The sequence below is a fragment of the Neophocaena asiaeorientalis genome, unplaced genomic scaffold (assembly GCF_003031525.2).
Source record: "Neophocaena asiaeorientalis asiaeorientalis breed wild unplaced genomic scaffold, Neophocaena_asiaeorientalis_V1.1 scaffold302, whole genome shotgun sequence".
NCBI lineage: Eukaryota > Metazoa > Chordata > Mammalia > Artiodactyla > Phocoenidae > Neophocaena > Neophocaena asiaeorientalis.
The window spans coordinates 2,482,361-2,509,230 of NW_020174038.1; the positions used below are offsets into that span (position 1 = coordinate 2,482,361).

At 44.1% G+C, this 26,870-nt stretch overlaps 1 protein-coding gene across 1 annotated transcript in view; it reads left to right on the forward strand.

Moving 5' to 3' along the window:
- The window catches only part of CFAP61 (cilia and flagella associated protein 61), a 251,956-nt gene that overhangs the window by 68,996 nt on the left and 156,090 nt on the right, over window positions 1–26,870 (forward strand). Inside the window, exons 9-13 of the mRNA XM_024753694.1 lie at window positions 2,089–2,180; window positions 8,185–8,259; window positions 10,597–10,775; window positions 12,325–12,364; window positions 15,991–16,130. Coding sequence (XP_024609462.1) covers window positions 2,089–2,180; window positions 8,185–8,259; window positions 10,597–10,775; window positions 12,325–12,364; window positions 15,991–16,130 — 526 coding nt within the window. The remainder of the gene's footprint in view (window positions 1–2,088; window positions 2,181–8,184; window positions 8,260–10,596; window positions 10,776–12,324; window positions 12,365–15,990; window positions 16,131–26,870) is intronic.

Consider the following 26,870-nt stretch of genomic DNA (forward strand, 5'->3'; position numbering starts at 1 on the left):
GGGGGAAGGCAAAAACAGTGAGAGGGGCGCGTGCCCAAAAAAAAAAAAAAAAAAAAAAAAAAGTGCAACTTGATAATGTTTGTTTGTTTTTGATTCAAAAACTTTGCTGCTGAGCAAAATGAATCAGTGATGTAGAAGTCAAGACAGCAGCTACCTTTAAGAGGTGTGTTGGCTGGACAGCAGGTGAGGGAAACTTCTGGGCCCTGGAAAAGCTTTAATATGCATTTAAGGGTTTGTTAACGTGCAGTACATACAGGTAGAGATTCATGCACTGTGCTGTATACATGTTGTGTCTTTTTTTTTTTTTTTTTTGCGGTACACGGGCCTCTCACTGTTGTGGCCTCTCCCGTTGCGGAGCACAGGCTCCGGACGCGCAGGCCCAGTGGCCATGGCTCACGGGCCCAGCCGCTCTGCGGACTGTTGGATCTTCCCAGACTGGGGCACGAACCTGTGTCCCCTGCATCAGCAGGCGGACTCTCAACCACTGTGCCACCAGGGAAGCCCTACATGTTGTATCTTAATAACAAGCTGAATTAACCTGAAAAGCACTCTAGGCTTGCTGTTGTGAGAACACTGGAAACACTGTACAAACGATCTGGAAAGTTTTTCAGGGATCAGGACGTATCCAGGTGCTAGAGACTCGCTAGGTTTCATTCTCCCCGAAGTGTCTTTCTTCAGAAGAGCGATTCTGAGTTCTTTTTCCCCTCTCATGTCATTTGCTCTCCATCCAGAAGAGCTACTTGCTCTGCTGGGGTGCCATTCTCTCATTGTACCTTCAACGTTATATGCCTCTTCGTCTCTGCCCTTTACACCTCCCTGAGCCTCTGATTCTTCTCTTAGAATTTCATTCTACTTCATTTGCCTGCATCTTTTCCAGAAGCAGGTATAGGGCATGAGTAAGTGGGAATTTGGGGTTGAGAGGTGTCTGCAGGGGCCGTTGCACTGGCTGTTGCTGCAGGAACGAATGCAGTGGGAGAGGAGGATGCGGAGAGGATAGGCTGCCTCTGACGCCACCGCATCTGCTGTGATGCTCAGAAACAAGAAGACAGGGCAGCAGGCCACGCTGGCAGCCCAGTATCTGGGGCCTCCAGCAGGTCCTGGGTCCCTCCTGTGTATGTGCGGACAATACTGAGGAGGGGCAGCCCCTGGGCAAGAGCATCCTAGGGCTGCTCTGAGCTAAGGCCGAAAGGCTGCAAGCAGGTGTGAGGGCTAAGAGTCCCCCAGTGGAGCAGACACAGAGCGAACAAGAGAGGAGGGGCCGGGGGTGGCGAGAGAGCGGGGTAGGGTGGGAGGGAGAGAGTGAGACAGTGGAAGAGGAGGGGGTGGTGGTGGGGAGAAAGACAGACAGGAACAAGGAAAAGAAAAGACAGCAGAAGGAGAAGGAAGAAAAGGAGGGGCAAAAAAACTTTTCAGACAAAATGGGAAAAAAGTTTTTTCTACTCTAGTTTTTGGTGAATGGTAAATATATGAACACTACCCCGATTATTGACTTTCCAGAACATATTAAAACAATAATGCAAAGTTAGCTCCAGGTCTTGCTTAGAAAGTAGAAAAGTTAACATCGTGGCCTCTGTCAGATGCCTGTTCACAGTATTTCCCAGCACGGGGAAAGCAGCCCTTGTGCTAATCTCTGTGTTCTGAGAGCACTGGCATAGCCGACTGTGGTCTTTTCCATATTCTGCCTTAAAATCATTTCAAAGTCTGCCATCCAGGAGGTTGATAATCAGTTGTTTACAAACTTGAAAGGGGCTCCCATGAAAGGATCACGGAGCTCGGTCTCTGGCAGGTTCGAGGGCCTCCTGGGGGGCAGCCCAGCCCAGCCCCATCCTGGCCTCGGTTTATGTCCACAGCTCCCTCGGGCCAGGTATCACTGGACCCCCATCCTGTGCGGATGGAGGCACAAAGAGGTCAGAATCCGAGTGGGCTGCGAAGACCCTGTTCTCCCCACCTCGTGGCTCTGCCCTCAGCAATGTAATCCTTCAGATATGCTGCAGCTTAGAAACACATGACCACGCTGCCTCCAATTTCCTGTGCTCTGCAGATACTTACCATCTCTTTTCTATCCTCTTGTCCCTTTTTCTCTGGAAGGCGCCGAGCTCAGGAGCAGCAGCCAGGAATGCCAGCAAATAGTCAAGGAGCCGCAGGAAGCTGTCTCCCCGGAGGCCAGGGAGAGCATCCAGGTAACGGAGATCATCCCCCCAGGCTGGTGCTGCTTGTGCCGTCGGGGTCAGTGGTGTTCCTGGCACTGGAGTCACTCCCGAGAAGGGAAAGGTCTCACTGGCGTTAAGATCTGGGGGACAAGGGCGGGGAGGAAACAGGCTGCGTGTTCGTAACAAATCAGCCTCTCAGCGCCCTCAAGAATCCAGCTCAGGATGGAGCCCCATCCCTTCTCCCCCTGCCTTCTCACTCATCCCCTGGCTTCAGGAGGCTGATGTGGATAAAGCAGCTCACTTAAAGGCGGTTAGAAAGCTCACCCTGTCCACAGACTCAAATGAGGCAGCATTTTCCTTCCTGCCCCACTGGGCCCTGCAGGCTCTAGAACCACCTGCCACAGCTCCCTGGATTGCTTCTGGCCCACTGGCCCAGCCTGGCTTCAGCAGGGGCCCCTCCTCACACCCTCCTGCTCTGTGAGTGCTGCCACCCTGACCTAAAGGGGGGCATACCCCCACTGAAGGAGGCCACAGTCAGCCATATAATAGAGGACATAGGATTTGTGGGATGGGCCCGGGGATCCAGCCATTGTTCCATCTCTGCCACCCTCTGACCACTGATGGTTCACAGAAATACAAACGCCCATATTGACTGGGCTCTGGGTCCTCACCTGCACCTGCAGGACCTCAGGTCATGTCCCTTGTGTCCTCTGGAACCGGCCTTACCAAGGGGGCTGGGAGAATGAACGGGCTTACCTCTAGGCCACCGTTGGCAGCCTGGCCCTGCATCAGCGCTGCGTGTGGCCAAGAGTCCCAGCACACGTTTCACTGCATGGGCCCTTCTGCTTCTGGTCCTCCTGACTGCTCCGTCCACCTGAGGCCAGGACAGGGGCTGGTGCAGTGCCATTGCTTCTTGGACTCCAGCCCCCAGCTCTCTTTTTTTCTCCTTTCCAATCTTGGACAAAATAACATTCCCCCTGCCCATCAGCTCATGCAAAGAAGATCTTGGGAAGAAGAGGAGTCAGGGAACACCTTTATCTTAGCATTAGGCCACATGGCTCTTCCTGCTGCATTTTCACATTGTCTCTATGGAAAATGCCTTCTTATACCCCAAACCACAAAAGGACCCAACCTGTAGCTGGGTGGCTGTTGTATTTCGAGGGCTGATTTATTCTCTGCACAGAGGTTGGACGCTCACAATGGCCAGGCTCTCTGCTAGGTGCTGAGGGCGCTCGTGAGACCAAAACACAGCCACAACCTTCAGGAGGTGGTGCACGGTGGGAAGAGGAAAGCCTCCTAATTCAGTATGTGGAAATGAGGGTGGAAAACATCCCAGAAGAGGGCACGAGGGACACCTGAAGCTTTTAAAGAAGGTGGTTTGGCATGGACTAGATTGCGGGAAATGAAGCTGATGAATGGAATTAATAGAAAGAACTTAGCGCAAGGGATTTCTGCTTCTGGCAAAGATGGCTAGATTTACTTTCCTGCCTGAAGAAAACAAAAAAATGGCCAAAGCATATGAAATAAGTTTTTAAGACACTGCTCATCAGGTAACAAAGGAGAGTGATGCCCGGGAGGTGAGAAACAAGCCAGGTAAGCCCTCCAAACATCGTGGCCTCCTCCTTTGAGAGAGTCCCTGACCACGGCACAGGGCAGGAGGAACCACAGAAGCCAAGTGGTATGTCCACGGAGACTAAAGCCACTAAGTTTTGCAGGACAGAGTACCAGAGAGGAGAGAGCTGTACAGAGAGATGGTTGACGCCAGCGAGGGTCACTCTTGGGTGTTCAGCTGAGTACCGATGTGCACGTGCACATCAGCCTGATCTTCAAAACTACTGAAGACCAGGCTGAGGGAAGAACTTCCTAAAAGGCTTAGCATTAACAGTGCACGGTACTCATACAAGGCTGGGGGTAGTGCGTGTGCCGTCAGCCAGACCACGGAGCCCTGTGACTCACAAGGCGTTGGGAGAACGCACAGAAGGGTACTGCATCAGTAGCGAGGAATAATTAGCTCTGGAGAGAGCACTGCTCCAGTCCTATCTAACAAATCTTTAGAGCAAGATCCAAAAGCAACAAACTGCTTCCAAGTAATTTGAGTCCCAGAACGAAGTTCAAGAATATTTGTAGGAATACAAAATTATCCAGCACCCAAGTAGATTAAATCACAATGTTTGGAATTTCTTTTTCTTAAAGACATAATGCTTTTGCACACTTAATGTCCTACAGTATAGTATAACATAACTTTTATATGTACTGGGAAACCAAAAATTCACATGACTTGCTTTATTGCAATATTCACTTTATTGTGGTGAATGAACCTGGAATATGAACCTGCAATACCTCCAACGTAAAAACACCCCAAATAAACCTTCTAGAGATTAAAACAATTCATGAGATGAAAAATACACTGGAAGGATTAACCACAGATTAGACATTGCAGAGAAAGGGATTAGTGAAACAGAAATGAGAATTTAAAAAAAAATCAATGTATCAGTGAGCTGTGGGATAACTTTAAGTACCTAATATGTGTGTAATTGGAATTCATAAAGAAGAGGAGAAAGAGGCTGGAACAGAAAAAAATATTTGAAAAAATAATGACTTAAAAATTCCAAATTTTATGAAAACAGTAAACCCACATGTAAAAACACCCCAAATAAACCTTCTAGAGATTAAAACTACAATTCATGAGATGAAAAATACACTGGAAGGATTAACCACAGATTAGACATTGCAGAGAAAGGGATTAGTGAAACAGAAATGAGAATTTTAAAAAAAATCAATGTATCAGTGAGCTGTGGGATAACTTTAAGTACCTAATATGTGTGTAATTGGAATTCATAAAGAAGAGGAGAAAGAGGCTGGAACAGAAAAAAATATTTGAAAAAATAATGACTTAAAAATTCCAAATTTTATGAAAACAGTAAACCCACAGACACAAGCTTAACCAATAACAAGCACAAGAAACATGAAGAAAACTATACCAAAGCCCATCATAATCAAGTAGTGGAAAACCAGTCATAAAAAGAAAATCTTAAAAGTACCCAAAGGGAGAAAAAAAAAGGACAAGTTGGGAACAGAGGCCCAAAGATACGGATGGCAGCAGATTTCTTGTTGGAAACAATGTGAGCAAAAAACATGGTGGAGTCACATCTTTAAGGAACTGGAAGAAAATAAACTGTCAACCGAGAATTTTACACCCATTGAATATCTTTCAAAAATAAAAGTGAAATAAAGACTCTGCCTACACAGAAAAGGGGAAAGAATTCATTACCAGTAGACCCAACTACAAGAAATGTGAAAGGAAGTCCTTTGGAAAATGATGCCAGATGGAAATCTGGATCTACACAGAGGGCGATGAACACTGGAAATGGTTACTAAATGGGTAAATGTGTAAGATTTTGCTTTTATTATTTATATCTCTTTAAAAGATAGTTGACGGCCTAAATAAAATAAAAACAACATAGTGTGGAGCTTTCAACATGTGTAAAAACATCTGACAAGAACAGCACAAAGGCCAGAGGGCACAATGTAAGAACCCTATTTTAGGGTCCTTATACTACACCTGAAGTGATATTATATCACCTGAAGATAGACTTAAAGATATATACTATAAACTAAAAGAACACGAAAGTTACAAATCAAGTTCAGAAAGTTATATCTAATAAGCCTACAAAGAGGTGAAGTGGAATCAAAAATATACAATGATTCCAAAAGAAGGCAAAAAGAGAGGAAAAGGGGGATAAAGAACAGATAGGACAAATAGAAAACAAACAGCAAGATAACAGACTTAAACCTAACCACATCACTAATTACATTAAATGTAAAATGGTCCAAATATCCCAATTAAAGAATGTATAAATCAGATATAGATTGGATTAAGGAGCAAAACAATTACATGTGAATTACAAAAAAAAAAATGCACTTTGAGTAGATACAATAGGTTCAAATGAAAAACATGCAAATAGATACATCGTGGTAACACTAATCAAAAGAAAGCTGGAGTAGCTTTAGTCATTTCACAAAGTGGATTTCAGAAAAGGGAATATTACCAGGGATAACAAAGGTCAAGAGGACATAACAATCCTAAATATTTATGCACCTAATAGTAGAACTTCAAAACACATGAAGCAAAAATTGATAGAACTGCAAAGACAAATAAATAAATAAATAAACAAACAACTATATTTGGAGATTTCAATATCCCTCCCTTAATCATTGATAGAACGAGAAGACAGTAAATCAGTAAGAATGTAGAAGATTTTAAGAATACTATTGACCAATTTGACCTAACTCTACCCAACAACGGCAGAATACACCTTCCCACATCCACATGGAATAGTTACCAAGTTAGATCATATTTCAAGCTAGAAAAGAAGTCTGAATAAATTTAAGAGGATTCAGGTCATCTAAAGTATGTTCATCCCCAACAAAAGACATCACAGGGAAATAAAACTTCAAATCAACAGCTCCCATAAACATCGATGGAAAAATTCAAATAAAACCTTTAATAAATTGAACCAATATATTAAAAGGACAATGTCATGATCAAGTAGGCTTTATTCCGAGAATGCAAGGTTGGTTTAACTTAAGAAAATCAATGTAATTCACCATATTAACATTCTAAAAAAGAGTACTTATATGTTTATCTCATAAATGCAGGAAAGGTATCTGAAAATTCACATTCATTCCTCATAAAAACTCTCAGAAAATTAGGAGTAGAAGAGAACTTCTTCAATTTGATAGAGGTTATTGTTGAAAAACCTATAGCTAACATCATCCTTGGTAAAAGACTGAGTGCTTTTCCGCCAAGGTCAGAAACAAGACAAGAATGTCAGTTCTCACCACTTCTATTCAGAATTATTCTGGCGGTTCAAGCCAGTGAAAAAAGACAAGAAAAGAATCAAAAGAATATACACAAAATTAACATGCAAAGTTCAATTTTATCTCTGTATAATGGCAATGAACAATCAGAAATTTAAATAACTACCATTTACAACAGTACAAATACACAGAATACTTAAATCTGACAAAAGATGTTGTCAGATTTAAGTATTTTGTGTATGCTAAAAACTACAAAACATTTCTGAGAGAAATGAAATAAGACCTAAATAAATGGAGAGATATCCCCTGTACATAATTTCGAGGACTCGATATTGTCAAGTTGTTGATTGATCAATGAAATACCAGTCAAAATTTCAGGAGGAATTTTTAGAGAAATTGAAAAAGTGATTTCAAAATTCATGAGGAAGTGGGAAGGACCTAGCACAAAGAAACTATGGAAAGAGAACAAGGTTGTAGGTCTAATGCTACTGACTCTAAGATTTATTATAAGGTTTTTGTAACGGACAGTGTGGTAATGGTGTCAAGGTCAACAAATAGATGAACGGAACAGAATAGAAGATCCAGAAATAGATCTTTCTATTTATCTTTCTATTTCTAGATCTAGAAAGATCTAGATCTTTCTAGATACTCAACATATAATCTACAGTGACAAAGAGCAGATCATTGTTTGCCTGTGGTTGGCAGAGTGGCCCCGGGTGGGAGGAAGAGCCATACAGAAACACAGAAGCTTTGGGGAGTGATGTATATGTTCATTATTTTTATTGTGGTGATATTTTTATAGGTACCTATAGGTCAAAACTTTTCAAAAGCTACACTTTAAATATATGCTGTTTACTGTATGTCAATTATACCTCAATAAAGCAGTTTTTTAAAAAGCCCTAGTGCATCTTTTAAGTTACACAGAAGAATAAGAATAAAGGAGGAATAACTAACATCTACAGAGAGTCAGAAGATGCTAAGCATCTCTCCATCCACCTGTCCTTATTTTATCCTCAGGACAACCTTATGAGGTAGGTGCTGCTCTTAGCCCCTTTGTACAGATGAGGAAACTGGGGGATCCCTCACTTTCCCAACGCCACATGCCCTGTAGGAAGGGAGGCCAGGATCTGACCCAGGCAGCTCATACAGAGCTCGAGCTCTGAACCACTGCGGGTGTTGATTTATTCTCATGTCTTGCCTTTGTCTTTTGCAGAGAGAAAGCACAGAAGAAGCTGCAATGGAGGAAGCTTTATCACCAGTCCAAAGTGGAAACACTAGTGAAGCAGAGGTAGGGCTTGCGAGGGCCCTTCAGGGGGCCAGTGCGGCTCACTCCTCTCCACCTGCGTCTTCCTGCACTTTCCTCGCCAGGCCTCCCGCCTTCTTTCCCAGTTCAGAGCCGCCTCCTTACTCAGGACCTGCTCCACAAAGCCTCCCTCGGTGAACTCTCACTCCACTGTCATTAGACCTTTATTCTATATCCCTTGCACAGCTTGGTCCTAGAAGTTACACTTTCTACATCAATAATTTGCAACCATTTCAGTAAATAGAATCTTTCTGTTTTTCCCATTGTCTAGAGAGAAAACATTTTGGAGGGGCAAACGTCTGTAAGAGTTTTCTACTGCTCTATGTAGAGTACGTTCATGTACACACTTATGTGTCTGATGTGTCATTCACACGCATCTCTGGTTCCAGGAACTGCTTCCTCCTGTTAAAGATTCAGGCCAAGGGGTGGTAGCATCTTCCACCAGCTGCCAGGAGCGGGACATGCTTCTGGAAGGAGTGGGCCCCAGGCGGGCACAGGTCCACTTTCCGAGCCTCACGTTGGCATGTGCTGCAGGTCCCCTACCAGCTCCTCTGGCACTGCTCACCCCTCAGCACCCTGAGAATGGGGGCTTCAGTACCTGCTCTTTCCCTGGGGCTGTTCCTGCAGGCAGATCGCCACCTCCGGGGGCAGTTGGAGAATCAGCCCCCAGCTCCCCTGCCTTTTGGGTAGGACAGCTCCCAGGGGTGCTCTCCACATCTTCCCGAGGTCTTGGCGGGATTGACAAGTAACCCACTTGTTCATTGTGCCGCGTTGGGGTCCTTCTCTTCCCTCCTCACTCGCCCACTTGCCTCGCAGAATTTCCTGGCATCACTCCCTGTGTGAACTTAGCTCCTTTTGCTTCTGGGGAACCTACGTTAGGGTGTCCACTCCTCGTGCCCCAGGGAGGAGGGAGCAGGGCACGCAGCAGAGGGGAACAAGCTCTCTCCAGTATTTCTAAGAGGGTAGCCATTTCTTTAGGGACCCAAAGGAGGATGTGGAGGGGGTCAGGGTGGTCCATTCTGCATTAGATGCACTGGCATCCCAGAGGGTATCCGGGTCAACAAGGAGGATTGATTTCCCATGTTTATCTCCTCTCGCTTCTGGAAAAAACCACTGAAATAACCGTAAGGGAAGAATAAGGGCACAAATCCACACAGACAAGAAGACTGGGAGAGGAGATATTGGAACACGAGCACTTTAAAGGTGTTTAGAAAGAAGGAAATCGATGGCGGGGTCTGCACTGGCTCTTCACAGCTGGGGAAGGTGGAGGCCGGGCACCGTGATGAGGAGGAATTCTCCACGTGTGCCCACAAAGAGCCCGGGCCCTGGGGCTTCTGCAGAAGGCGGGGCGAGGGCTCTGTGTGACAGTCTGCCAGGCGGTGTTGGGGACAATAGATTCCCTGCAGAGGACACTTAGCTTGTCAACTACCCCCCAAGTGAAAGGACCAGGTGATCGTTCTCTGAAGGGTCGAGCAGAAGCAGCTCCAAATCCAGTGCACGGTGCGAGGCTGTGTGATGGGGAAAAGACAGAGAATAGGCGGATCAGTGGGATTCTCCATTTCACATGGAGGAGCCCCTGCCCTGTCCTCCCGCCCTGTTCTCCAAATACAGAAACCAGCATAATAGTATTCAGAAATATAGAGGTAAAGGCCAAAAGAAAGGAAAAAGTTGAAAATGCTCGTCAATGGGGGAGTAGGAGGCTCCTGACTTTCTTTATAACCTTTTAATGCTAATATTAGTTTACTTTTTACCATACGCACGCATTACTTCAATTTCAAAGAACTCCGAGAGGATCTCGGAGTGAATCATGTTCCTCTCACTGAGCTGTAACACCTCCTTCGATGAATGAGACCTGACAGGACTCAGCACTAACTCTCCAGGTGGCTCCGGGCAATTGGCTCCCGGGGCTCCCCCTCACTAGCAAACCACCTGAACAGTCCCAAGATCCAAAAATTCTTGTAGCACAAAATCACAAGGAAAACTGGGGACAGAGGTGTTTTGCTTATATGGAATTAATACGCATGTAGTAGTCCCATGCTCTAACCTCTATCCAGTGATGCAGTTAAAATATGGATCCTGTATCAAAGACCAACTGAGACCGTTCGTTTTCTGACCTTCGCGCGAGAACTTGTTTCCATCCTCAACAATTTTGAAATCTCACTAAGAACACCTCCTTCCTGGCTCGGGGCGGTTTGTTTCAGGTGAGCCAGTCGCATCTGTCCTGGGAACGGTGTCCTGTGGAGACGAGACAGCCACTAGCCCATTAAATGGTAGAAAATAAATAGGATTCCCAGTTCAGTTCCTCCTCTCTCCTTGCTATAGGACACAGAAAAACTCAGTCAAGAGGACAGTGTGGATTACACGGATTACTGCATCAGCAACACGAGCTCAGCATCCATCTCTCTGCCCGAAGAGACCAGCAACTTCCGCCCCATCTACAAGGGTGCCCCCACTGCCTTCTGCATCCAGCTGTTTTGTATTGACGAGAAGCACGAAGCAAGGTAAGCGCTGGTCCCCAGTGTGTCTGCTGCGCAAAGACCTTCTCCTGGCCTTGGTGGCCCAACACTTGAATCTTGCAGAGCCAGGGGTTTCCAAGCCTGGCTGCCCATCCTCATTTCTGGGGAATTTTTAAAAACCACAGATTCCTGAGCCCCACTTCCAGACTCCAGCCCATAAACTTTGGGTCAGACCCACAGAACAGGGCTGCCCAGGGTCTGGAAAGTCATCCCTTCCTTAGCCACATGCTGTTCCCCATTCTCTAGAGTTTGCATTTTGGGGGGACTTTGGGTTTAGGTTGCTGCTTGTCTGGAGTCTTTTAGTTGCAAGCAATAGAAAATCCAGTTGAAACTGGCTTTGGAAAAATGGAATAATTGCCTCACGTAAGAAAGGATAATCCAGTGGTGGGACCGATTTTCAATGTGGCTTGATCTAGGACTTACTAGATACCCCAGTCACAGGCCAGGCTTCTCACTCTACCCTCTACCCTATTCCTGAGCTGACGGTGGGGGGCCAGGCCAGGCCATGATGATGGCATTGTCCCTTGCTCTGTGCTCCCCACTGAATCGGGGCTGGAGTCTCAATCTGAGAGGGGTGTTAGCAGGACACCCATCAACAATCCAGGGCAGCTGCCAGAGGTAGGAGGCCTGGTCCCGGGCAGACGAGGCTTCCTGTCCCTCCAGAACAACCCCGTGTTCAGTGCTCGCTGCGCCCTGTAGTCTGGATTGGACCCCTGCCCTCGGTGCCCAGATTCCACAGCCCCTTTGGGATGCCCACATAGTCCACCATTCCGTCCACAGAACAATGTTGAAAAGGAAAGACTGGCCCATTTTGATAGACTGGAAGGTTCCAGACTATCTTTAAGATGACCAAGAGCACCGCTGGACACATCCGTTTTAGAGGATGTATTTAATCACATTCCCGGTCTCCTAGCTTTCCTTAGAACCATGCTTTTCTTGGACTTTTTTCCTTTCAAGTTTTCAATTTCTTTGGAATTGAAATTCAATTGAAAGGTTGAAAAGGGAAATCTTTTTATTCTAATTATATTGTAGACATCTAAAAAGCCTGTAAACCCTTCTAGATCTGTCGTGTATATTTATTTCCCCCTGTGCATTCGGATAAGATTGTGCTTTTTGAATTTTCAAACAAAAATTTGATGACCCATTATGGTTCGCCTATAAATATACACCTGCGGCTGGTCAGAAAATCTTTTGCATATAAAAGAGAAAAAGATCAGACTAGCTTATAATATGCCCATATCTCCCCCGCAGCACCTCCTAAAAGGAAGGGAGGGATCGTGTCCACAGAATGACTATCTTGCTTTTTGAATGTGTAGAGATTTTTAATTGCTATAATAGTACTTTTGGTTCTAGAAAAACACTTCAATTTGAAGCTTATGCCTTCTGCAGCTGATTACTATTCAGTTAGACACAAATTCTGGTTACTGGTTGGCTAATCACTGCCTAAGCGGGGAGAGCCATAGGTCTCTTTAAATATGCACTGATGCTGCATTTGCTTGCAGGTTAGTGACAGTTTTTACTGTCTTGTTTATAGGTCACTGGACTTTATGAATTTTGTTTTCAGTCTTTTTCCTGTAAGTACATGTTGAATTTTGAGTAATATAATTGATTTTATAAGCTAGAAAAATTATAAAATAGTAGGATGCCATATTCATTGTCCAAACATTTAATCTACTATGAATGTTAAGGTTGGAACCACTTCTCTGTTCTGAAAAAAAAGGTTGAATGACATGTCCTGAACTCTTAAAAGTAGAAAAGATTGTCATTTTCAATAATTTTTCAGTCATGCTGTTGTAATAGTTTTCTTTCAATGTATAATTTATTTTAGAGATTGCTTCATCAGTGTCTTATTACAATCAAATCATGAATAGAATGCTGGTAGTACATGAAAATGTCAGGAATTACTCTAAAGTGAGTTAGACTGTTGTATTACTTTATAGTTTGCTTTGGCTCAAAGAATGCTGACACCATTAGATTGCTTTTCTGAGGGTAGGAAAGTGGGAACTTGCAGTTGATCTTCTGGTTGGTGTCGCCTGACACATGGGATTGACTTGACCCTCTACGGTTGGTTGGTGGATGGCCCCAGGCAGGCACACAAGTGCAAACAAGGTTCTCCATCTCAGGGTGTCCAGGCCACCTCCTCCACTTTTGTTTCATGGTCGTCAAGGGATAGAGATTCTGACCAACCTCTCATCACTTTATGGGAGGGAAGAAAGTGGGGCAAGAAGACAATTTAGGTTCCTTAATTGGATTTTTATGACTTTTTCCATGGCTGGTCTATCAGTTTAGTCAAGTCAACAACCGTGCTTCTTCAGTTAGCTAATTACAGGCAAATTATCTATTTTTTTATTTTTCCTCGATGTTCTTTATACCAAGGCTAAAAAACAAAATAGGTTTAATTCTGTTGCCTGAAAGCTATGTGATCATAGATTGTATTTCCTCATTTTGTTAGGATGATGAAGACTTGGCAATGATGTTTTCCATCGTAATTTTTTTGAATTAATTTTGAAGCTCATAAAACACTGTAGATGACCCTGAGGGAGGGTTCGCAAAGCCGGCTTCCCTCCGAGATGCCCCAAAGTAAATTCAGTAAGTTCAATTCATTCCTGTTTTGAAGTCCATGCAGAGACAGATCTTCAGTATTATTACAAAAGCAATGCTGGCTTTAAGATAGTAAAAGACATGTTTACTTTTTAATTAATTATTTCAGGATATGGGTAGACAGAAACAAAATAGCTTCGTCACTTCATCCTTAATCCTTCCCATCCATGTTGAAGCAACTCATTACGTTCATTCTCTTTTATGGCTGAGTAGTATTCCATTGTGTATATATACCACATCTCCTTTATCCTTTCATCTGTCAATGGACATTTTGGTTGTTTCTATGTCTTGGCTATTGTGAATAGTGCTGTGATGAACATTGAGGTGCGTGTGTCTTTTTGAATTAGAGTTTTGTCCGGGTATATGTCCAGGAGTGGGATTGCTGGATCATATGGTAGGAATTACTCATTTCTCCCAGAGGAAGCCCCCCAGGGCTTGGCACTTAGTCCTTATTTTCAGCTTGAGTATTTCGACAACGTGACTTGCAAGTTCCCCAGAAGGAGCTGTGTTATTTTGCTAGAAAGAAGGAAGATCAGGTGAAAGAGTGATTCACTCCTTTGGGTTGCACATGTGTCCCCAGGGTTTTGGATTCGCCCAGGCAAGGCCTTCACAGGGTTCAGGAGGAGGTGAGATGCCAAAGGGACAAATTAACTCTGGGAAGAGCAAGCTGCTTCTGCAGGCACCTGGCAGAGGGTCATGGTGGACGTGAGGAGCACAGACAGTCCATGGCAGCACTGTCCCATAGACAAACTCTAAATGTTCCAGCAGCCACATTATAAAAAAAAAGTAAAAAGACACAGGTGAAATCAATTTTAATAATATATTTTACTTAATGCAATATGTCCAAAATTTAATGATTTTAATATGTAATCAGTATGCAAAAGTATTAATGAGATCTTGTACATCCATTTTCTCAGTTTTTAAAATCCAATGTGTATTTTACATTTAGGGCACATCTCTATACAAGCACTAAATTGTCATCAGAAATCCTCACTCTGCTTCTAGATTTTATAAAATTTACAGTTGAACGAGTAGATTCACATACCCAAATTGTTCTAACCATACATAAAACTTTTCCAATAACTGAACTGAGTATCAGTTTTTATTTTATTATTTTTTTCTTTTCCATTATGGTTTATTATAGGATATTGAATGTAGTTTCCTGTGCTATACAGTAGGACCTTGTTGTTTATCCATTCCATATGTAATAGTTTGCATCTACTAACCCCAAACTCCCCGTCCAACCTCCCCCCACACCCACTTCCCCGTGGCAACCATAAGCCTGTTCTCCATGTCTGTGAGTCTGTTTCTGTTTCGTACATAGGTTCATTTGTGTCACATTTTAGATTCCACGTATAAGTGATATCACTTGGTATTTGTCTTTCTCTTTTTGACTTACTTCGCGTAGTATGATAATATCTAGGTCCATCCATGTAGCTGCAAATGGCATTGTTTCATTCTTTTTTATGGCTGAGTAGTATTCCACTGTGTATATATACCATGTCTCCTTTATCCATTCATCTAATGGACATTTTGATTTTTTTCTATGTCTTGACTATTGTGAATAGTGCTGCAGTGAACATTGAGGTGCATGTGTCTTTTTGAATTAGAGTTTTGTCCGGGTATATGTCCAGGAGCGGGATTGCTGGATCATATGGCAGCTCTATGTTTAGCTTTTTGAGGAACCTCCATACTGTTCTCCATAGTGGCTGCACCAATTTACATTCCCACCAACAACGTAGGAGGGTTCCCAAGTATCAGTTTTGAAATGTAAATTTAATCAAATGAAATAAAATTAAAAATTCGGCTCCCCAGTCTCACTAGCCACATTCCAAATGCTCGGTGGCCAGACTCAGCTCCTGGCCAGCATATTGGACAGCGCAGTTACAGGTCAGGACACGCAGATCCCACTGCCCAGGTTAACTCGCCCTTAGATCTCATCACCCAAGTGGGACCGTGCCCTGATAAAATACACAGACATCCATTGATGTGTAATCACAGGACTTTAGAGCAGAAAAAGGCTGGAGCACCACGTTCTCATCTCACAGAGGTGGGGACCACGGCTGGCGGCTGGTGCAGCATCACTTGGTAAACCCAGGGCCTTTGCCATGACACTGAGCAGCCTCATCACTCCTGGATACAAGTGAATTTGCAAACGCAAACGTCCTTAGTTTAAAACTCTACTTCTGGAAAAGAGCTGTGCTGAATGGGTCCTATGATTCACAATATTCCTTTATTCGGGTTTCAGTCAAACACAGATATTTTCTCCATATTCTGGAGCACAGGCTCTGGACGCGCAGGCTCAGCGGCCATGGCTCACGGGCCCAGCCGCTCCGCGGCATGTGGGATCTTCCCAGACCGGGACACGAACCCGTGTCCCCTGCATTGGCAGGCGGACCCTCAACCACTGCGCCACCAGGGAAGCCCTTCTCCATATTCTTGCAATTGCTTATCCCCTGAATTTTCTGATTACTTTCCAAATGATAGGAATCTTTAACTTGAATACCATCTCCTTTACACATTTTACTCCTATTTAGTGTTTTATGGCAGGAATTTGTTTAGTGATAAATGATTTTTATCTCGTCTCCAATCATGCCAGGACAAGAACTTCTGCGTCATTTCTCTGCCACATCTCACCCCTGAGTTTGTCCTCATACAGAACTTCGTGAAGATTGTCCCCTTCAACAACTGCACCCTGGACCAGGACCTCTACGTCTTCCATCGGGCAGGATTGCTCAAGTAAGCAGATGCGCGTTTGGCCAAAAGAGAGTCCATGAAGTTAAAAAAAGAGAAGGGAACAGGAGCTCCGTGACATTTTAATTTAATGATTTATTTTTTAAATTGTCTTATTGGCGGAGGACTTGATCAAGTGATTTTAACCAGTCCATTTAGGGGAAGAGTCATGGTGAAAGTTGCTGGTCCAGTCAGATATTAGAGCATAATCTAACTCCAAAATAGTCAAAACAATAGCCATGTTGACATTTCTATGGCTGGAACAAGGTAACACAAGAAAGAGTCCCACCGCAGACCCCAATAGAGTAAGAATTGGACGTGTGTCTGTGTGTAAAGGTATTATAGACTGATGTATATGACGGCATTTGTGTTACAGTGAGAAAAGGAAGGATTATTTTGTAAATGGTGGGACAAAATAAAGATAGAAATGTTCTTCATATTCTACAGTAAAATAGATTCCCAAGTGATTGAAGAGTTAAATGTAGATATTGCAATAGTTAAAAATTAGAAACTGTTACCTACAGTGCTAGGTTCTGGGCCAGATTCTGAGAATACAGCAGTGAACAGCCTACTGGTTGTCACACATCCTTTCAAAGCTTATAAACACTCCTGTAAAAGTAAAACTGCATCTGTGATGGGTGTACCAGCAGTGGGTCTGTGGGACTATGGAGACGTATCATTGGGAGATTCAGCCCAGTCAGAGGAAGCTTTCCTGAGGAAGAGCGCTGAGTTCTAGACAAGGAGTGTGAGTGAAGATTGAACTTGATTGTGCCTCAGGATGGGGAAGGTCTTTTTAGAACATGGAAGAAAAAAATTAAGATTTTTTTTTTAACTATATGAAACTTCAGAACCACTCTAATTTAATTAAAATGCAGCTGACTAATGGAAGGATATTTTTAACAAATATAACAGACACAAGGTTGGTATATTTTATATATAAAGAGCTTTAATAAATCAATTAGAAGACTATTTAACACCAAAATAGAAAAACTAACCCCCACACACACAAATGGCCAGACTGTTTGCATATGAAAGAAACAAAAAATCAGTGGATATTAAAAAAGCTTCAAACTTATTGCTGATAAGGGAAAAGAAACAAAAGCAAGAATAAGACATCATTTTTGGTCAGTTGGCGAGAATTAGAATATAGAAACATTCAATTCTAATGAGAAAAATGTAACTCTTGTCAGAATGTAAATAGACATAAAATTTCAAAGGGCAATTTGGCCGGAACATTAAGGTAGTTTATATTTTTTCACTCTTTACTTCCAGTCGTAGAAACATATCCTAGGAAACGTGTTGCAGAGATGCAAACAAAAATTTACATCTGAGGATTAAAGAACATTGGAAATACTCTAAACATCCAGTAGTAAAGAGAATGTTTAAATACTTTATGGTACCTATAGGAAGTAACCTGTAACTATGCTTACAGTTCATTTTACGAATATCTAATGATTAGAAAATGCTCAGAATGTGATGTTAGGGTAGAAAACCTATCAAATAAAACAGCATTTAAATATGACCAAAATTTCTAAAGAAGGAAAAAATGCATGAACAAAGTAGACTAAAAGGACACATGCAGATGTAGTTCATGCCACCCAGGCCCCCTCATTCAGGACTAATTTCGCACCTGCGGGATGTGTGGACGCCACCAGCTCAAAGCTGGGTCCCCTGCCAAGGAGACTGCCCTGGACAGAAGAGAGGGCTTTGCCCAAGGTCCGCCCTCCCGAGGGCAGCCTGCATCCAGCAACTAGTCTGTGTGTGTGGAGGCGGGGGAGGGACACCTCTGAAGGGTCTTCCCAGGGCCAGGACGCCCCGAGGTGTCAGCTGGGCATTTGTTGTGACCCCGTGGCTTGCAGTCCGTCTTCACCTCTGCCCCGACCTGCCCTGCCCCTCCCCATAGGTGTGGAGGGTCCCAGGAGCCACCCTTATCACCCTCAGCATGCAGATCTCTGTGTGAGGCTGCCTTCTGGGGAACACGGCCAGCGGCGCTAGAGATGGCCTGTGGTTGCCTCGGGGTGGTAGGAGGACTGTCATGGGTGATTTTTAATTTCCTTTCTCACATTGCCTAAATTTTGGAATTTTCCTATACTAACCTTGGATATATCAAGTGGTTGAAACCCATCAAATAGGCTTAAGTAACTGGAGAATTTATTACTACACAGAACCAAGGGAAGACTCCGAGGGCAATTCAGGTTCCATACGTGGATTATTAGCTCTGTTGGATCTATCTCTTCCGAGTTGACCCCTTCTCAGACACAGTGGTTGCGGGATGAGTGAGGTAGCTCCAGACCCTTTATCACTTAAGTCCACCAGGTGAAGAGTGGTGGGGATGCTTCTGTTCAGAAGCCCCAACACAGAAGTCTTACTGCATCTCAGTGGCTCAGATTGGCCCTCTGCTGGCTGACTTTGAACCCATCACCGGGTCAGAGGCTGCTGGTTGGCATCCTTGGGTCTGGTCCCAAAGCTCAGGGCTGGGTGGGGGAGGGGTGCATCACCTATACAAATGTGGAGGCTTTTCTGGAGAAATGGGCAATGGAGCTGCTCCCCACACTTCCATCTTGGGATAGGACCAACTCGATCAATAGGAAGTGAACAGTAGATCTATTACAGGAACAATGTCAATACCGTCCATTTTCTATAATTTAACTTTTTGAAGCTGTCTTATTCACATAGTCTCATTCTTACAAAATATTATGGAGCTCATCAAACTGTGCATTTCAAATGGGTATATTTAATTGTATGTAAATTATGCCTCAGTAAAGCTGCTACAAAATCTTGTGACAAAGGGATTGGTAGAGTAATTTCAGAGAGCTTTCTCTATAATTGATATATTAGCCTTTTAAGTGAAACTTTGAGGAACCTTCTAAACGATCACTTTATAATTGGGGAATGGTTAAATGAATTTTGGCATATTCATTCAGTACATTATTATGCAGATTTTGAAAAAATAAAAACAGATCTATATCATACTGTATGGAATAATAGCTGGGATGGTGAGAAAAGCAAGGGTCAGATGATAATAGTAATAATCGTAATGACAGCTTACATTTATGGAAGGTTTGTAGTGTTTCAAGGACTTTCTTAATCACTTTCCATGTGTCTTTACGCAGTGACCTTATTAGCTAGATACCATTATTATTACCCCCATCTTACAGGTAAGGAAACTGAGACACAGAGAGGTTAAGTAACTACTCCAAAATGCACACAGCAGAAAGTAGCAGAGCTGGAACTGGAACGAAGGCAGCCGGCTTCCAGAGCCAACTCATAACTGCCTCACGTATTGCTTCCTATGCTGTGTTTTTAGCGTAAAGCTGTTGTAGCAGAGAGACCCTAAAGCACAGTGGCTTGAGCCAGAGGACAGTTCTGCCTCTACCACACAGTGGTCCAGACAGGAGCAGGTGGTCTAAGGAAAGTCATGGCTTTTCCCCACGAAGCTGTCCAGGGACCCAGTTACTTCTCTCATTGCTCCTCCATCTCATAGAGCAAGGGTCTCACCTACTGTCTGTGTGGAGAGTCAGGGGTCTGCGAATTTGGATGGGAAGAAAAATTACATCTTTCTGTTACTAACCTCTGATTGAAGTTTGACGTGTCCTTCCACTGTGAATGGAGGCAACAAACCTCAGAAGTGTCAGCGAAGCCGTGACTTTGTAGCCCGTGGAAGTCACGGATATTCTCCTATCACCTTACAGTTGTTGCAGATGTCTCAAAATATGGATGCTCCTCGTACTTTGAAATTTCAGTAAATTTATTCTCAACCAAAACTTGTTACTTGATGCATTAATGAGGAGGCACAGATATTACCAAAACACACATTTTAAAAAACATTTTGATAGCTCTACTTGATATAATTTGTTGTCTTTGATTTTACACGTTGAAAAGCATCAGTCCGAGAAGGGGTCCCGAGCATCCCCAGACTGTCAGAGGGGCCCATGGGGCACACAAGTGTTAGACCGCCGTCAGAGTGAGCTCTTTTCCTCTTGGTGCTGTCAGCCGGCTTAGGGCACCGTAGTCACATTTTAGCCACGGGGAAGGGTGCAAAGAGAAAGGGAGGGGAAGACTGTCCTCTTACGGAAGTTACATCACTTCTCGTCACAGTCTGTGCTCAGGAAGTTGGTTGCATGGCCCTGCCGAGCCGCGGGGGAGGCCGGGGGACAAGTTGCTGGAGGTCAGATGTGCGCCCGGCAAAAACTCAGTTGACTCAGTTATTGAAAGGGAGAAGGCGAGAGGGAAACTGGGGGACCATCGTATCTAGTTTTTATCTTGCATATGTAAAGATGTTCTAGAAGGGTCCATGGGACTTTATTAACCTTTTGCACTTCTGAGGAGCAGGACAGAGACGTGAGGGGTGTAGATGGCGACATACTCTTTGCTTTATGTCTGTCGGTTCCGTTTGATTTTTTTCATTAATAAACTTTATGTTTTAGAGCAGTTTTAGGCTCACAGCACAACTGAGCAGAAAGTGCAGAGGGTTCCTACAGACCCCTTCCCCAGTCCCCCACAGACTCCCCCACAGTTAACATCCCACACCAGGGCTACACCATTTGTACCATCAAGGAACCTACAGGGACTCACCATTATCAACCGGAGTCCACAGTTTACACGAGGGCTCACTCTTCTGTTGTACACTCTCTGGGTCTGGACAAATGTGCAATGACGTAGCCAACACCATACTATCATACAGCGTAGTTTCTAAAAATGCCCTCTGCTCCCCCTATCCATCCCTCTCTCCTTCCCCACAGTCTCTGGCAACCACTGGTCTTTCTCCTGTCCCCATAGTTTTGCCTTTTCTAGAATGTCATAGCTGGAATCCTACAGTACATGGCCTTTACAGATTGGCTTCTTTCAGTTAGTAATGAATATTTTAATGTTCTTCCATGTCTCTTCGTGGCTTGATAGCTTATTCCTTTTTAGCCCTGAATAATATTCTGTTGTCTGGATGGACCACATTTTATTTATCCAGTCACCTACTGAAGGACAGCTTGGTTGCTTCCAAGTTTTGGCAATTATGAATTTCAGCAATTATGAATCTATGTGTAGGTTTTTGTATGGGTGTAGGTTTTCAGCTCATTTGGGTATATACCAAAGAGCACAACTTTAGATTGTATGGTAAGAATATTGAGTTTTGTAAGAAACTGTCTCACTGTCTTCCAAAGTCCTCCACCATTTTGCATTCCCGCCAGCAACGAAGGAGAGTTCCTGTTTCCTCACATCCTCGCCAGCATTTGTCAGTGTTTTGAATTTTCGCCATTCTCATAGGTGGGTAGTGGTATCTTGTTTTAATTCACGTTTCCATACTGACTTATGGTGTTGAGCATCTTTTCATTTGCTATTTGCCATGTGTATGTCTTCTTTGGTGAGGTGTCTGTTCATATCTTCTGCCCTTTTTTAAGATTGGGTTGTTCATTTATGTTTGATTTTTTAAAAATTATGAGCATGCATTACTTCCATAATAGAAAGTGTAGTTAATTTTTAATTACTGAGATTTTAAATTTTACTATGACTCAGGTGAAACTTTCATTAGAATGTTCTTTATGCTCTCTGCATTCTTACATAGAGTGTATCGGTGGCATTTTCTTACGAATTGGGCTTCTCTTTATGAATAAATACACGCTGATGAGAGCAACCAGATGACAGGGGATCAGGGTCAGGCCATGGGTCTGCTTGAGGTAGTGGTCTTGTTCTTAGTGGCTTAATTACTTAATTCCCAGTCATATTCTTTTCTTGTACACTCTCTCTTATTTACTATGTACATGTATTGCTTTCATTAACAATTAAGTTTAAGTTTTTAAAACGATGAGACTTTCAACACTTGTCTGGAAATTAGTCCTGGTTGCAGCATGGCCCTAGTTTTTCTTTGCAACCATTTGCAGTGTCAGCTTCGTTTTTGTTTTGTTTTAATCACTTATGTATAAAGTTGGAGCAAATCATGTACACCTGGGTTCTTTTCTGAAAAATTAAAGACTTACAAACCGAAGTAGTTTCTGTGCCTTTAGAAGATCATGACCTTTGTCACCATTCCCATCTGAGCCCTCAATGGGAGCTTTCCTTTGTTGCTGTGAGTTTTGTCGTCAGCCCACTGACAACTGCACACCCGGTTCTCAGCGTGTCCAGTCTTTGCACTTTGCACTTTTACTCTTGTTCCTGTCTCTCTTGTGGCCATGGCAGCAGGTCACTGTTCCCTAGAGCAAGCTTAGATTTTTAATTCTTTAAGTTCTCAACACAAAGAGCTTTACAAATGTTAGGAATGGTAGTTTTGCCTGTAGGATCGTTCAGCTCATAAAGGGAACATGGTATCAGAACTGGCTTCTTCCCTATGCTCTTTTTTTTTTTTTTGAAAATCTATAAAAATTATTATTTTTAACATCTTTATTGGAGTATAATTGCTTTACAATGGTGTGTTAGTTTCTGCTTTATAACAGTGAATCAGTTATACATACACATATATCCCCATATCTCTTCCCTCCTGCGTCTCCCTCCCTCCCACCCTCCCTACCCCATCCCTCTAGGTGGTCACAAAGCACCAAGCTGATCTCCCTGTGCTATGCAACTGCTTCCCACTAGCTATCTATTTTACATTTGGTAGTGTATATATGTCCATGCCACTCTCTTACTTTGTCCCTGCTTACCCTTCCCCCTCCCGATATCCTCAAGTCCATAAGTCCATTCTCTAGCAGGTCTGTGTCTTTATTCCCGTCTTACCCCTACGTTCTTCATGACTTTTTTTTTTTTCTAGATTCCATATATATGTGTTAGCATACGGTATTTGTTTTTCTCTTTCTGACTTACTTCACTCTGTAAGACAGACTCTAGGTCCATCCACCTCAATACAAATAACTCAATTTCGTTTCCTATTATGGCTGAGTAATATTCCATTGTATATATGTACCACATCTTCTTTATCCGTTCATCTGTTGATGGACACTTAGGTTGCTTCCATGTTCTGGCTATTGTAAATAGAGCTGCAATGAACATTTTGGTACATGACTCTTTTTGAATTATGGTTTTCTCAGGGTATATGCCCAGTAGTGGAATTGCTGGGTGGTATGGTAGTTCTATTTTTAGATTTTTAAGGAACCTCCATACTGTTGTCCATAGTGGCTGTATCAATTTACATTCCCACCAACAGTGCAAGAGGGTTCCCTTTTCTCCACACCCTGTCCAGCATTTATTGTTTGTAGATTTTTTGATGATGGCCATTCTGACCAGTGTGAGATGATATCTCAATGTAGTTTTGATTTGCATTTCTCTAACAATGATGCTAAGAATTCTTTCATGTGTTTGTTGGCAATCTGTATATCTTCTTTGGAGAAATGTCTATTTAGGTCTTCTGCCCATTTTTGGATAGGATTGTTTGTTTTTTTGATGTGGAGCTGCATGGAGCTGCTTGTAAATTTTGGAGATTAATCCTTTGTCAGTTGCTTCATTTGCAAATATCTTCTCCCATTCTGAGGGTTGTCTTTTCATCTTGCTTATGGTTTCGTTTGCTGTGCAAAAGCTTTTAAGTTTCATTAGGTCCCATCTGTTTTTTTTGTTTTTATTTACGTTTCTCTAGGAGGTGGGTATGTATTGTTTAGCCTCCACGTGTTTGTATTTCTTACAGATATTTTCCTGTAATTGATATCTATAGTCTCATAGCGTTGTGGTTGGAAAAGATATTTGATACGATTTCAATTTTCCTAAATTTACCAAGGCTTGATTTGTGACCCAAGATATGATCTATCTTGGAGAATGTTCCAACAATGATAACAGGTGTTAAAAACTATACTAGGAAAAAACAAAAACAAAACAAACGGACAGACAGAACCCTAGGACAAATGCTAAAAGCAAAGCTATACAAACAAAATCACACACAGAGCATACACATACACAGTCACAAAAAGAGAAAAAGGTAAAAAAATATATATATATCGTTGCTCCCAAATTCCATCACCTCAATTTGGGATGATTTGTTGTCTATTCAGGTATTCCACAGATGCAAGGTACATCAAGTTGATTGTGGAGATTTAATCTGCTGCTCCTGAGGCTGCTGGGAGAGATTTCCCTTTCTCTTCTTTGTTCGCACAGCTCCTGGGGTTCAGCTTGGATTTGGACTCGCCTCTTCATGTAGGTCGCCTGAGGGCGTCTCTTCTTCGCTCAGACAGGATGGGGTTAAAGGAGCAGCTGCTTGGGGGGCTCTGGCTCACTCAGGCCGCGGGGAGGGAGGGGTGAGGATGCGGGGCGAGCCTGCGGCGGCAGAGGCCTACGTGATGTTGCACCAGCCTGAGGCGCGCCGTGCGTTCTCCCAGGGAAGTTGTCCTTTAAGCAGCGCTCTTAATCCCCTCTCCTCGCGCACCAGGAAACGAAGAGGCAAGAAAAAGTCTCTTGCCTTTTCGGCAGCTCTAGACTTTTTCCCGGACCCCCTCCCAGCTAGCCGTGGTGCACTAGCCCCCTTCAGGCTGTGTTCATGCTGCCAACTCCAGTCCTCTCCCTGTGCTCCGACCGAAGCCCAAGCCTCCACTCCCAGCCCCACCCGCCCCGGCGGGTGAGCAGACAAGCCTCTCGGGCTGGTGAGTGTTGGTCGGCACCGATCCTCTGTGCGGGAATCTCCCCGCTTTGCCCTCCGCACCCCTGTCACTGTGCTCTCCTCTGCGGCTCTGAAGCTTCCCCCCTCCACCACCTGCAGTCTCCGCCCGCGAAGGGGCTTCCTAGTGTGTGGAAACGTTTCCTCCTTCATGGCTCCCTCCCACTGATGCAGGTCCCGTCCCTATTCTTTTGTCTGTTTTTTCTTTTTTTCTTTTGCCCTACCCAGGTACGTGGGGAGTTTCTTGCCTTTTGGGAAGTCTGAGGTCTTCTGCCAGCGTCCAGTAGGTGTTCTGTAGGAGTTGTTCCACGTGTAGATGTGTTTCTGGTGTATTTGTGGGGAGGAAAGTGATCTCCACCTCTTACTCTTCCACCATCTTGAAGCTCAGCCAATCAATGTGATTTTTAGTAGACAGTACAGGTGTCTTAATGACTAAGAAAAAAAGGAGTTATGGAGGTCAGAAATCCAGGACACCAAACACTGGGGCTATAGGTGCTGCTGCAGTGGGCTGGCTGGGGCTTGCCTTCCCTCCGCTGCCTCCGCCGAGGCCGGGATGCAGCTGATGGTGGTGGTGCTAGTGGGCGGCTGGACTGCTGTCTGCCTGACAGACTTGGTGCTGAAAGTGACAACCTTGGGTCTAAGGCACAAGCCCACGGTACCCAGGGTCGGGGCGCAAGGCCCGAGGCCTTTTCTCTTCCCCAACCTGCACTGGAGGCAGGTGGCCGGTTCCCACGTGCGGCCTTCCGTGGAGTAAATTAAGCAGAGCTGGTCGCAGTCAGGTTATGGCGGGTCCCACCTGGGAGGCAGACGCCGCTAGCGGGCTCGGAAGTCCGCACGCTGCCAAACCCCACTCTGCACCTGGGAGGAAAATCAAATGTCCGCCTGGAAAGGCATTGTTTTCCTTCGTTGTCTGCCTTCGCTGTCAGCCTTCTTTGTCTTTAAGGCTGCAACCCTCCAGAGACTCTGGTATTGGAAAGAATCTAAATCAAGGTCCTGTTGAGCTCTTAAGGCCCTTCTATATTGCATAAATAGACCCCTGGGCTAGATTTTATAAGAATATTTGAACAATGGCAGTCTTGTGGATTTTTATCTAATACAAAGTAATGCTTTAATTTCTCTTCTCTTTTTCTAATTCTTTTTTTAAAATTGAAGTATAGGTGACTTACAATATTACATTAGTATCAGGTATACAACATAGTGATTCAATATTTTTATAGATTATACTCCATAAAAGTTATAAAATATTGGCTATATTCCCTGTGCTGTACATTGCATCTAATTCTTGTCTTTTCATAAACATGCTTCTCACAACATGAGTTCTTCTAAAACCATCTTTTGAAATTTTAAAACTTAGATTATCAGTGGAAATGTTTTCAGTTGGAAATAAAAGAAACCCCAACTCAGAATGGCTTCAGCCATAGGGCAGTCATTGGCCTCCATAGCTGGGAAGTCTGGAGATGGGCAGGGTTTTGGGGTTTGAACCTTCGGGGTCCTGGCTTCTTTCCGTGTCCACTCTGCTTCCCCCGTGTCCCCCAGCCTGAAGTTGGCGTCCCTCATGTCGGCCTGATGGCTGACACCTGTGATCACCACAGGGGGGGAGCTGGCAGCAGGTGGGCTTTCTTTCCCAGAGGCCACAGGCCCACGCCCCCCTCATTCACCCTGTTCTTGACGTTGAGTGTGCAGGGTGTGCCCGCCCCCATCCAAGGTGCTGGGGAAGCAAAAGTGACCCAAACCGACAAAAACCCTCGCCCTTATGGTGCCTGCACTCCAGGTGGAGGAGAAAGACATAAAGAAAGAAGAGCGAGAAGACATAGTGTGTGTAAGCATGAGGGTGACCGCGAAGAGGGATGAGAGATGCAGGTGCGCGGTGGGGTGGGGGGGAAGGAGGCAGGGGAACAGCCAGGTGGGCACGGCCCTCCACACCCACGGTTTTCCTGCCGTGGCTTTAAAATACATCATGTCCTTCCATTGTTTTTGTTTCACTTCTCTTGACATTTGGGATGGATCGTTCATGCCCTTAAGTTTGGTTACTCTAAATTTCATGACCCCGTGTCCTGGTCTCCCACCCAATCGCGTTCCTCTTCCCTTGGGAAGTTATATTTGTGTCTGTCACCTGCCCTTTGGCCATGCTGCTGAGCACGGGGACAAATCACTAACTCAGTCACTCGCAATGCCACCTCTCT